Raw genomic sequence first — 13,430 nt, 5'->3', positions numbered from 1 at the left:
ACAACCAACCCTCCCCCTTTGTAAAACAGTTATATGATGACACATCTTGATTTTCTGTGCAGACCTCGGTTATGTCTGTTGTATGGAGAAGAACTCTGCCTATACAAATAGTTGACACTCAGGGTCGGTTCCAGGTTTCAGTAGGCCGCTGTGTGACAGCATCTATGGGCCCCTTTGCAGTGAGCTCATATTGTAGCATTTAAAATTCAGATATGAAAACAATCTCCTGTTCCCTACAATATTCCCTAGATTATAACAAACAGCCCCTTCATGGTTATTTTATTTAAGCCCCCTCACCCCCTATAGATTCACTAGATACAGCCCCCTCACTCCTATGTACAGGCAGTCCCCGGGTTACATACAAGATATGGTCTGTAGGTTTGTTCTTAAGTTGAGTTTGTATGTAAGTCGGAACTGTATATTTTATCATTGTAATCTCTGCCAGAACTTTTTTGGTGCCTGTGACAATTGGATTTAAAAAATGTTGGGTTGTCATAAGAACCAGGATTAACAATAAAGCTTCATTGCAGACACCTGTGATAACAGTTTCAGCTGTTTATTGTAGCCTAGGACTAAAGTACAATAAATTACCAATATCCAGAGGTCCGTTTGTAACTATGGGTCGTATGTAAGTCGAGTGTTCTTAAGTAGGGGACCGCCTGTATTCCTTATGTATAGCCTTATGTCCCCCCGGTCCTTCCCTGCAGCTCTGGGCCTCATCACTTGCCCAGGTATGCCCAGTGCTGGTGCCAGGCCCTGTTGCCACTCCAACAAGAAGTCAAGTGGCTGATTAGACATTAGATATTTCTAACATGGATTTACTTACTTTTTTTCTGTCTGCTTTTTACGCTCTGCCAGAGTAAGTGAAATTTTCTGCCTCAGAGCTCGCTGCTCCGCCAAGTCTTTGCGCTGTCTGTCTAGTTCTTCTTCATCTTGTTGAAGCCTTTCACGAAGACTGGTAAATTTTCCTTGTTCCACTTCTATGTGCCAGAGGTCATACCTATCCAATGGTAACACTTATTTACAAAACTTTTGCTTAAAAGAGATTCTGGACCAATGTACAAGCACTTTTACTGCTTGTGTTAAAAAAGTTTTTTTAATAAGTAGTAACTTTTACCAAAATATGTTATAAATATGTACAGCATCATTCCATCATCCATTCCCAGTTTCAGATGCAGAGAGTGCATGTACTTCTGCAAAGTGAGAGTCTGAGACTGAAGGGGGTCACACTTCAAACTCCTATATCTCTCGAACCCTTGCACCTAATGGTAATATGATGTATGGATGCTTAAAGGGAACCTGTCACCAGGGACCTCATTTTCACTAAAGACAGGTTACAGAAGATTATTACACCTGCAGTGCGAATATCCCTCACTGTCTTTTATAAGCATTTGCATTACAATATAATTGTGTGTTATAGCTTACTCTTGCACCCTGACAAAATTCTGGGGTAGTCACAGGGGCTGGGCTTTGGATACATTTCAAAAAACAAAATGTGCCTTGTCTGTGTTACTCACTCCTCAGAGCTTGGCCCCCACCTTTGTGCTCCTGTACAGCTCCTCCTCCTGCTCCTTCTCAGAGGTCACAACCTGATGAGATGACATCAGTGGGGGAGGGACAAGCTGAACAGGAGCACAAAAATGGAGGCAGCCTGTAGCTCAGACAAGTCACATGTTGTTTTTTGAATGCATCCAAACCAAAGCCCAACCCCTGTGACTACCCCATGATTTTGTCAGGATGCAAGAGTAAGTTATAAAACACAGTTATATTGTAATGCAAATGCTTAGAAAAGGCAGAGAGGCATTTTTGCACTGCAGGTGTCATGGGCTTTTACAATCTGTCTTTATCCGGGATTTATTAAGGTAGTTCCTCCGCCGTCAACCAGGTGGCGCTGCTGCCCTGAAGAGCATCGGAACGCGCTGGAGTTCACCGAGCCGGGCTGAGTGAAGGTAAGTGCAAGCTCCGCGACACATTTTTTGTTTTAAATGCGGCGGTTTTTCCGAATCCGTCGGGTTTTCGTTTGGCCACGCCCCCCGATTTCCGTCACGTGCATGCCAGCGCCGATGCGCCCCAATCCGATCGCGTGCACCAAAATCCCGGGGCAATACAGGGAAATCGGCGCAAATCGGAAACATCGGGTAACACGTCGGGAAAACGCGAATCGGGCCCTTAGTATATTACCCCCAGTGTATTGCATACATTGTGGCTAAATACTGCAACAGAAACTAGCCATTTTGTGTCTGGCTTCTGTTGCAGTTGATGGGTAAAAGATAAAGTGTAAAAACTTTTTTTTGTATTATAAAACGTTTTTCATATTATAACCTTTTATGCCATATAACTGGTGTGCAAGGCATGATAAATTGCCCCAATTGTCTTTCAACTCATCGTATGCCTTGAATACTGTGTCAGAATTCCAGTAAATACAGTCATGGACGAATAATAGCAGTAATAACTAATGAAGGTGTTACAAATGTCTGCACGTTGGGGAAAGATGGGGAAACAGTGGACTGTAACTTATCATACAACTTAACACAGACATTATCATAATTGAACATGCTCACAATAAATAATATGACAACAGTATATCCGCACAAGGTCTGCAGTGCAGAAAACAGCAAATTATACATTTTCCGAAGGTTTTTTTTTTTCATACGTCAAAAAGCTGCAATGTCCTTTTTTCAGCAAAAAAAAAAAAAGTAATTTACCGGCTATACCCCACTGATTTCTGTACAGAACAGGTCATCACAACTCACTCATTATCTTTCAGTATGTTGGCAATCTTTGTTTTCACATCCTCCTCATTGATCAGCTCAGTGCTCAGGCGTTTATGTAGAGCCCGCAATCGGAAGACAGCAGCCCTGTAACAGCAAACAAAGGATATAAGTTTCATTAAAGACATTTGGAAAATCCACAACATATTATAATTATAAATAATCTATACTTGTATTTGTCATACAATAGCTACTGATGTGCAATATGAGGGATTCTTCATCCCTGCAGAAGATATGCATACAGACTGAGACTGAGGTCCTTGGCCACAGATAAAATTATTTGTTGCACCCATCACCAAACAATTCCTAATAAACAGACCTTAATAGCCTATAAACAAGGTCTTCTGGGTTCCATTACAGGCGGCCCCCGACTTAAGGACACCTGACACGTAGGGATGATCCTTAATTACAACTAGACTGCTACTGCGAGCTTCAGCTTTACAGATTCTTCACCAGCAGCACCGCAGCCGTATGTAAGTGATCGGTGCTCAGAACCCCTGTATAGCAGTGCTTGATTTCCTTTAAGAACAACCCTGCTAAACCTATTCTATATGTAACTCGTGAACTGCCTGTATTCTCAACTTCTACCAACCCCCCTACTGCATTGAGATTGATAAAACATTTGCAAGTTTGTGAACACTCATATTTAATAAATAAATATGATGTAAACCTACTGAAATGGGCACTTGTTTAGAAAAATTGCAAAAGTTGAAAAAAACGAATATGCTAAAAGCAAGATTTCAATGTCGCAATAGCTAAGATCCTTTAGCTGTATCTCTGAGGACTTGAGATTCCAGATTTACATAAACTGGTTTATATCCTTACATACAGCAATTCAGTACAGGTCACCTTTTATTGATGGAAATATAGACAGGCTTCATGGGCTGAATACAAAGCACAATGAGAAATAGGACATGTCCTATGAAAGTTGAAATAGTTTATGAAAGGCAAAGAGCATGAACACACTGCAACAACTTCAATGGCAACAAGAAAGCAGATACTGCTGATATACCTAACTACTATGTGGCATTTATGGCCTACTACAGACGTGAAAAACCTTTGACATATGACTCATGGGACAGGATTAATATGAATAAAGCTTGATTTTACCCTCTATGCCACAACTCTATACAGAGAATGTTATATTTGTATAGATTATCTCTTAAAGCTGGAAGTAGTCGGATGCACTGGAAAGTAGAAGTGAGGTGCACAGCCGTATGCAGCAAGTATTTTAAATGTTCCCATAAACTTCTACAGGGCATACATAAGGGAAATATGGGAGAAAATAGAACATCCTCTATATATTTTTATGTCTTGCTAGCGGTACAGTATGGTAGAAAATACAGAAATTTAAATGGATGTCCGTATTGTCCAGTAAATTGAATGTGTACTCATTCTACTACATCTGGCTCTTTTCATATGTTTGTGTGAAAGAGGTCTAACTCTGACTATTATCTATACAGGTACAATTAAGAGCTATACTAAATCTTTAACTCTAAACGATACATCAATCTGTTCAGCTCCTCTTCAACATACTGCCTGCAGATAACATCATTTTTTAAGGCACCATTTAAGACAGTGATGGCGAACCTTTTAGAAACAGAGTGCCCAAACTACAACCAAAACCCACTTTTATGTTGCAAAGTGCCAACATGACAATTTGACCAGTAACCTATTGATCTCTGCTGTATCACAAGTTTCAATCCTATTGGCGTCCTCAGTACACCAATACAATATAAAGCAGGAAACATTTGGATTGAAGCTTCCCTCCTGGGTCTCCTAAAGAGGAAGAATCAGGGGACCCAAAGCAGGAGCTCCAACGATAACCCATCTCTGTACACATTTTCAAGTTCCTCCTGTAGTTTTGGCAGCCAAATAGGTCTCACCTAAAAATAGCACTGAGTGTGGCGCGTCCTTAGTATGTCTTGGACTGCAGGAGGAAGCCTTGAGTCCTAACTGGTAAATTTCTGTGCTGGGTGCCCACAGAAAAGGGCTCCGAGTGCCACCTCTGGTACCCGTGCCATAGGTTCGCCACCACTGCTTTAAGAGATGCTCTAGAACTATTATATTATGAGAAGTACAAGTAATTACTAAAAAGACCTGCCAGAGTGAATGAAAGAACAATGCAGTCCAGTTTTCAAAATATGACATGCAACTAAAAATTTGACTACAGATTTTTTTTCAAAATAAACATATCTTATATCATGGTACCATTTATTCTTCTGCGTCTTACCTCCATGCTGTTGTATTTTCTCAGACAGCAGATGATTGTTAATGTTAAAAACAACAGGCTAGCAATGCGGTACAACAAAGGACCTTAGAGACTCATACATTACCTGTACCATCTGCTTATCATTGGGGAACAAACCATGGCTACAGCACGTACCCTGCAGAACAAGCATTCTGTACTGAACTGATGATTCACCGCACCTACACATGGCTATATACAATCCAGGGAATATATATTCTGGGAATCAATGATATTACAGAAATCTCTGTCCCTAATTTAATATTTAGCTGGATCAATAAAACAGGGATTGCTGTCAATCTGTCTCCAGTTCACAAAGCGCTGCGTCCACTGCGTAAGAGATGGCCAATGTAAAGAACATGTATGGAACATGCTCTAGAAAATCTGATGTAGATTGTGACTGCCCAATCTAATTTTGCACCTTATTTTAGTAGGATAGCTTTATGGCATCAATTTCTACCACTACTTCAGATTGGAGGACCACCACTACTCAAGACTGTAATGGCTTCTCCCATTAATACTTGAGTCTAACCTAAGGGCAGCAAGCAATAGATCAATGACATAGAATTTCTGTTCCCTAGCTGTCAATGTAGAGATGTGTATCTTCAGTGTATCTCCCCTGCCTCCTGCTTATTATACATTTTCCTGTACGCTGTAACAAGCTGGAGGCAGCATTGTCATTACTTGTCATTGAATTCAGATAGGGCAATATAACACGGCAGGTTTTAAAATGTATGAATACAATTGACCTGGCATGAAACAAAGTACACAGCATTGAGTAAAATCGTTTTATGTATGCAAAAATAAGAACCCAGCCACCAGTAAAACTTTGAAGTGTTACTTTAAGCTTAGGGAAACTGCTTTCGTCTTTCTTCCCCGTAGAACAACTGAACCAGAGGTTTAACTAGGAGAGGTTGGGCCCCTTAGCAGACTTCTGCATGACTTCTAAAGACTTCTGCCCCCCTTCCTCCCAAAAAAAAAAAAATGACATATATGTACACACACACATTTATATAATAATATACGTTTATACACTCATATATACACAAGGTTCTACACACATGTATACACTTTTACACACATGCATACATGTTTAAGGTTATATGACATATTCATGCACTCCTAAATACAATTATGTACTCATACCTACAGTATGTACTGTGCATGCACATAGTATGCACACATCCATATATTCACACACACACACATACAGCAGATGCACACAAAAACCATTTGCACAGCATATACATGCACATACAGCACATATAGTACAGCGTACAGCATTAAAAACACCCGACTTACAGACAACCCGAAGTTACAAACGGACCTCTGCATGTTAGTTACTTTAGCCCTAAAGTAAGAACAAACCTACAGAACCTTGTATGTAACCTGTGGACTGCCTGTATATAACTGCACCTCTTCCATTCTTTAGGGTTTTGGATCGGGAGGCTGGGCCCCCTGACACTACAGTTACATGTAGTTACGCCCCTGAACTTAACAGAAAATGAGCATCAACCTTGCTGGGTTATTAGCAATTTTATATCTGGATTAATTAAATGTTGGCTTCCTGTAGTTTATGGATATAAAGATATTTGCTTACACATTATTAGTCTTCTGTTCACTCTGAATATCCATTTCCACACTGAACTTTTGTTGCTCCAATAATTCGATTCTTTCCTGACATGCCTTTAGCTCTTCCCTGTTGCAAAAGATTAAAATTGTATAAATAAAAGAGTCGGAAAATGGCCAAAAACTACTCTAAAAGCCTTCATAAATGTGAAGGCATTTAAGGCATTCTTTGGGGGTAAATCCATCATTTTCGGGTGCAGGAGCAATAATGAATTCCCTCCATTGAATGTTGATATAAATTTTCTCACCAAAAGCATCATGAATAAAAATGTCAGTAAATTTCAAGAATGAGAAATGTTATATAGATTATACAATATACATAAAAAAATATAATTTTACATTCTCTCTCCCGGTCGATGTATCACTACTCCATCATTTTTAAAGGGGTTGTCCACTTTCAGCAAATAATTGATATCTGTGGAATGAAAATTTATACAATTGTCCAATATACTTTCTGTATCAATTCCTCACTGTTTTCTAGATCTCTGCTTGCTATAAATTTGTAGGAAGCCTCATTGTTTATTGGATCAAAAATGGTCCTTGGTCATCGTTATGAAATTTAGCGCTGATTACTCTCTATGCTATACAATGACCCGTGCACCTGTGTGACATCACATGACTATGCACCGGTTTTTATCCGCAGGAAGTAAACAATGAAGCTTCCTGTTGAATGACAACATGCAGAGATCTCAAATACACAATAGAAAAAGAAGTGTGTCACATGACAATTCTATAAGCAAAATACAATAATTCCTTATTAAAGTCAGACAAATGAAGGAAGTCTCCAATAGGAGATGGAACGTGTGGGAAGCCCTCCATCTCCACCTAACTTTTTAACTACCTCCATAATGCACTGCTCATGACGCTTACATATGGACTTACACTCACCGGCCACTTTATTAGGTACACCTGTCCAACTGCTCGTTAACACTTAATTTCTAATCAGCCAATCACATGGCGGCAACGTGCATTTAGGCATGTAGACATGGTCAACACGATCTCCTGCAGTTCAAACCGAGCATCAGTAAGGGGAAGAAAGGTGATTTGAGTGCCTTTGAACGTGGCATGGTTGTTGGTGCCAGAAGGGCTGGTCTGAGTATTTCAGAAACTGCTGATCTACTGGGATGTTCCCGCACAACCATTTCTAGGGTTTACAGAGAATGGTCCGAAAAAGAAAAAACATCCAGTGAGTGGCAGTTCTGTGAGCGGAAATGCCTTGTTGATGCCAGAGGTCAGAGGAGAATGGGCAGACTGGTTCGAGCTGATAGAAAGGCAACAGTGACTCAAATCGCCACCCGTTACAACCAAGGTAGGCAGAAGAGCATCTCTGAACGCACAGTACGTCAAACTTTGAGGCAGATGGGCTACAGCAGCAGAAGACCACACCGGGTGCCACTCCTTTCAGCTAAGAACAGGAAACTGAGGCTACAATTTGCACAAGCTCATCGAAATTGGACAGTAGAAGATTGGAAAAACGTTGCCTGGTCTGATGAGTCTCGATTTCTGCTGCGACATTCGGATGGTAGGGTCAGAATTTGGCGTCAACAACATGAAAGAATGGATCCATCCTGCCTTGTATCAACGGTTCAGGCTGGTGGTGGTGGTGTCATGGTGTGGGGAATATTTTCTTGGCACTCTTTGGGCCCCTTGGTACCAATTGAGCATCGTTGCAACGCCACAGCCTACCTGAGTATTGTTGCTGACCATGTCCATCCCTTTATGACCACAATGTACCCAACATCTGATGGCTACTTTCAGCAGGATAATGCGCCATGTCATAAAGCTGGAATCATCTCAGACTGGTTTCTTGAACATGACAATGAGTTCACTGTACTCAAATGGCCTCCACAGTCACCAGATCTCAATCCAATAGAGCATCTTTGGGATGTGGTGGAACGGGAGATTCGCATCATGGATGTGCAGCCGACAAATCTGCGGCAACTGTGTGATGCCATCATGTCAATATGGACCAAAATCTCTGAGGAATGCTTCCAGCACCTTGTTAAATCTATGCCACGAAGAGGCAGTTCTGAAGGCAAAAGGGGGTCCAACCCGTTACTAGCATGATGTACCTAATAAAGTGGCCGGTGAGTGTATGACCGACTATTTGGACTTGTAATGTATGAAGGTTTTTGGATGCACAATTACTGTGGCTTAGTATTTTAGCCTTATTGTCTTTCCATCCGTGTATTGATTTACTTTGCTACTGTGAGCCTTGCATTAAGACATTTACCTTTTGGATATACTTTTCATATACTATAGGTATTCAGATAAACATATACCATTTAAAGGAGGAGGTGTTTAGTTGGCCAACCTTACATGGTTGTCCTGACTAGTTGTATATATCTTGTCCACTCTGTACACTTTTAATTGGTTTTATCATGTCTACTATCCTTTGTCGGATGATATTTTTGTATTTGTCTGACTTTAGTAAAGAATTATTGTATTTTGCTTATTGAATTGTCATGTGACACACTTCTTTTTCTATTGTGTATTTGAGTTTAATATTGTGTGTCGACATATTTCTTATCCTTGCGGGTTGTGCTAGGGCCACTCTATTAATTGTACAACATGCAGAGATCTAGAAATAATGTGAGGAATTCATATAAAAAGTAGATTGGAAAAATGTATAACCTTTCATTACACAAACAATGAAAGTGGGCAACCCTTCTAACCAAGGACGATTCTCAGAAGGTTCATCCAACTTGAAGTTCCACGTTACCACGTTTATGTGAATTCCAGACTCCACCATATATACATCGCACATGAAAAAAATTGAAATAAGAGCTGTAGCTGAAGAATATAGAGTCTTTCCATGCCTTAGCTCTGCTCATCTACAGCTCCAAAGGACATAATGCATCCGCTGGGGCTCGATGTGACTAGAAAGCCCCACCAATGCTCTGGGCCATAGGCTTCTGCCTTATTAGCTCTAATAATTATCTGTTCTGGCACACAAAAATTACATCTGTTTTTCTTTGCTACAGATACTTGCACTTTAAATGTGAAAGAGCTGGAGTAAGCGAAGCTGTCAATCTTTATAATGAGGCCTAAAGTTCAGCTGAGATAACTGCAGGGATTCCCAAGAAATCTCAACAGAATATTATTACTTGCAGTTACATTATGCACATAGAGAAAACTGTTGCTGCTTCCAGTCCACAATCCTGGCTCTAGTGAAGTTTACAAAAAAAACAAACCTGACTTTCTGAATCATTAATTCCTTCTCTTGTTGAAAACTGTCCAACTGGTTTAGTTTCTTACGCAGTCTGAAGACCCGAACCTTATCGACATATCTTGTATCTTTCATCATCTCATCCTGATCAGTACACTGCTCATAGGACCTGGACGTGAGAAAAACAAAGATGAAGAAATATTTTATGTTACCATGAAGAGAAACTGTCAGCTTGGATTTTGTTTTCTTAACAAATTATTTACAGATACTGTCTTTTATAATAATAAATGATAATACAACATTAATAGGTGTTTCTCAAAGGAACACTAAAACTTGAGTTTAGAGCAGGAATGTAGTAGTCTATTTACTGCATGATCATAACCAGCAGTTGTCTTTTTCGTATGTTGATTTAAAGGGAATCTAGCATCTCCCCCAGACATTGTAATCCGCCAGCAGCATGTTGCAGAAAAATGCACTACGATTTAGAAAATACCTTTATTACTTTTGTACATTATGCCATTACTGAGTAATCCCTATTTTTCATCCATCGCTAATGAGACAATTAGTAATCGAGGGTTGTGTCCTCAGCACCCTGAGCACTGCCATTCGTGCCTGGACCATTACTCTCTCCATCCGATAATCAGGGGATTTGTTTTGTTACAAGCTTAGGGCCACTATGGAAGAAAAAGGAAGTGGTTTAGGTGGGAACAGCAGTGTTCTGAATTCTGAGGACCCTCCCTATTCGCACCACCTGCCTCATTAGCATATGGATAATACTGGTAATAGCTTGTAAATAAAATAATGGAAAGAAATAAAGGTGAAATCATGGTACATTTCTCTACAATATGCTGGCAGTAGATTATATCACTTGGGGGAGTTTGTAGACTCTCTTTAATCCTCTCATTGACCATTGATGATTTTCGCAAGTTAATTTACATGGAAATCATTGTGGCCACTTGAGTATTAGTACAATAATATAAAAATCTTTATATTAGTACATTCCTCCAATTTTAAATCCTTCTGGGAATTGTAAAGTGACGTGGTCGAGGACTTCGGCAGCTGCCCATGTTTAAGGGAGACCTACACTTCTACAAAAAATGGACGTCCAGTGCCTTAATTGGGTTTTCCCACTAGTGCTTTAGAAAATTTGTTCCACCTTATAAAATGATCTGCCATGCCACTTAGACCTGCAATGATCACAAGTCAAGTACCACCAAGGAACACATGCTTAGCCTACACTCTTATAAGTTCTATGGAATTGCCATCCCAGCAGTCGTCTATGGAAGGTAGCCGTCCCAGCAGTCTTATAGTAATGTATTGGTGGACAGGCATAAAAATGTACATTACATTTTTACTACAGGCATATTATGAAAGCCAAGGAAACTGTATGGATTCGAGAATGTCCTTATGTTTAAAATTCACATGGTTCAATTTGCTGTGTTAATAAGACAAAACTTCGGATTGGACGGTTTTGTTTACACAACACTTTTTCCCTGGAGAACCAATTATATAATAGCAGAGTTTTTTTCACAGGTTCGATTTGATATATCACATTATGTCTTAAAAATGGACTCATTATTTCCATTTTGCATGTTTTTCTATCATAGAGTCCATTTATTGAGCTATTCCTATGCTCAGCCAGCTCTAGATCTCCCCTAGTATCAACTGTCAGCGTTGTAATGGTTCAGCAGAAACTGCTCATTTAGTAGCTACTCTTCAAATAAACAGGCATACCTGCGCTCTGAATAAGCCTCCGAGAAGCTTCAACCTATTTCACCAGAGTTTAATGCTCTGACGACTGCATAAAAATAGCATAAAACAACAATGGAATGGTTATTGTTTGCTATCTATTTTCCTGTGTGCATCATAAAAAGCTATGGTGAAATCACAACAATCATAATGCATTCCCGAGATAAATGACACGCTGAGACGTCGGCCGGCCCGGATCTGCGTACCAGTTAGATTCTGAATCCAAGCTGTCACTTATTACATCTGCGGCATCTTGAAGCTGATTTTTTTCTGTTGTGTCTCCGAAAGCAAATTCATCATCTTCAAGGAGAAAAGAAGCAATAGACTGCATGAATAAACACATAATTATATTCTGCGGAGGTACGGTGAAAGAAAATGGAAAGTAAACATCTAATACAATTCCTTTTTAAAGAATGCAGGCAAAATATGTAAACAACGCATTTTAACGGATCCGCTCATCACTAGTAACATTCCTGTCTTGCAGTCCACTGTCATTACAGAAGCCATATCTTCTCAAAGGATAGCACATATACAAATTCCCATCAATGGGCTCATACACACGCCTGTGGATTCAATAGCCCCATGAGGGAGCTGACTGATCACAAACAATGGATCACGGGTCTGTTGTTTTCAGACCGAGGTTACAAATGTTTGAGTAGAGGTTGGGTAAGTCATTGTCACATACTCAAATATTCTTTAAACCTAATACTATGACAAGGATACAAACTTTATCATCAAAGGCTACCTTCATAACTGCATCGTGGACTCTAAAAACAATAGCATTACAATAATGGGTGTCCAATGAGTCTATGAGATGGTAGGTTTGTCCTGGGGCTGTCAACATTTTTTTTGGTCCTACAACAGAAACACACAATGGGGCACACGTATCAGAAGTCTGACCTTGTCTGTCTATTTTTTGGGACTTTTCTTGGCTTTCCTGCTGGTCAGATGTATCGTAGCGATTTTTCCTTATTGATACATTTGGCGTTTGGGCTAAAAAAAATAGCAAAAAGTCGTAATCAGCTCCAAGCTAATATCTACACCTGGTCAGGGGCAGAAGTAGATTTTCACAAAACTTTGCAACTTTTTTTAAAAAAGTTACCAACTTTTACATCTGGATTCAGGTGCTAACTCAGGGAACACTGGACTTTAAAGGGAGACTGTTTTAGGCGCAAAAAAAAGTCGCAAATTAACACAAGTACCATGAAAAGTCTCAAACATTAAAGAAAAAGGCAAGGCAAAAGTTTAATACATGTCCCCCAATGGGTTAGATTTATCTTTTTACAGCATAAATCTGTAGTCATTTGTGGCAAAAGTGGTCTTAAATGTTTTGCTCAGTGAAAGTAGGCCTAATATGGTCTGTTCAAACTGGTGGCTAAAGATGAGTGGACCCAAACTTTAGGTTTGCCATGCTCCATTTGGTGTTGATTGATGGGCAGCTTCACACCCATAGCAACTAGGCATGGCTGTGATTACCTGGGGTGTGATATCCACATATCCTTGTCACACGTAACAAAGTCTCCATAATTTTCAATAATACTCTCCATCCTAGAACATGACATTTCACCTTTAATGTTTTCCTCCTGAGTCCAGAGGTAATCTGGCAGGTTTTCCTCTTCAAAATATGAAACCATCTCTGTTTCATCTTCTGGACTTTCAAAACCAATCGATTCATCCATGTCTAAAGACATATTTCTAAAAGTAATATTCACCTGTACAAATTAAATTTATCAAAGAAGAAACAAAAATGACAATCGTTAATACCAAGGTAGCTTGATTTAATCTGTAATTAAAGGGGTATTCTCGTCTTGGCAATCACATTCAGTTTCACTAATCTTCCATATATAAACATTTCTTCAATAGA

At 39.7% G+C, this 13,430-nt stretch overlaps 1 protein-coding gene across 3 annotated transcripts in view; it reads right to left on the bottom strand.

Moving 5' to 3' along the window:
• Positions 1–13,430, bottom strand: part of CFAP74 (cilia and flagella associated protein 74) — a 151,831-nt gene that overhangs the window by 87,849 nt on the left and 50,552 nt on the right. The window contains exons 2-9 of one of the 3 annotated variants that reach the window (XM_072155986.1): positions 13,134–13,278; positions 12,467–12,559; positions 11,773–11,866; positions 9,843–9,986; positions 6,620–6,718; positions 5,108–5,158; positions 2,754–2,858; positions 827–1,000 (exon numbers count right to left, since the gene is read on the bottom strand). In XM_072155986.1, the coding sequence (XP_072012087.1) occupies positions 827–1,000; positions 2,754–2,858; positions 5,108–5,158; positions 6,620–6,718; positions 9,843–9,986; positions 11,773–11,866; positions 12,467–12,559; positions 13,134–13,278 (905 nt within the window). The remainder of the gene's footprint in view (positions 1–826; positions 1,001–2,753; positions 2,859–5,107; positions 5,159–6,619; positions 6,719–9,842; positions 9,987–11,772; positions 11,867–12,466; positions 12,560–13,133; positions 13,279–13,430) is intronic. The other 2 variants (XM_072155988.1, XM_072155989.1) reach the window with 2 other exon arrangements.

Source organism: Engystomops pustulosus, chromosome 6, assembly GCF_040894005.1.
Source record: "Engystomops pustulosus chromosome 6, aEngPut4.maternal, whole genome shotgun sequence".
Taxonomy (NCBI): domain Eukaryota; kingdom Metazoa; phylum Chordata; class Amphibia; order Anura; family Leptodactylidae; genus Engystomops; species Engystomops pustulosus.
Note: the sequence above shows the minus strand (reverse complement) of the source record. Positions and strands in the feature narration are given on the sequence as shown.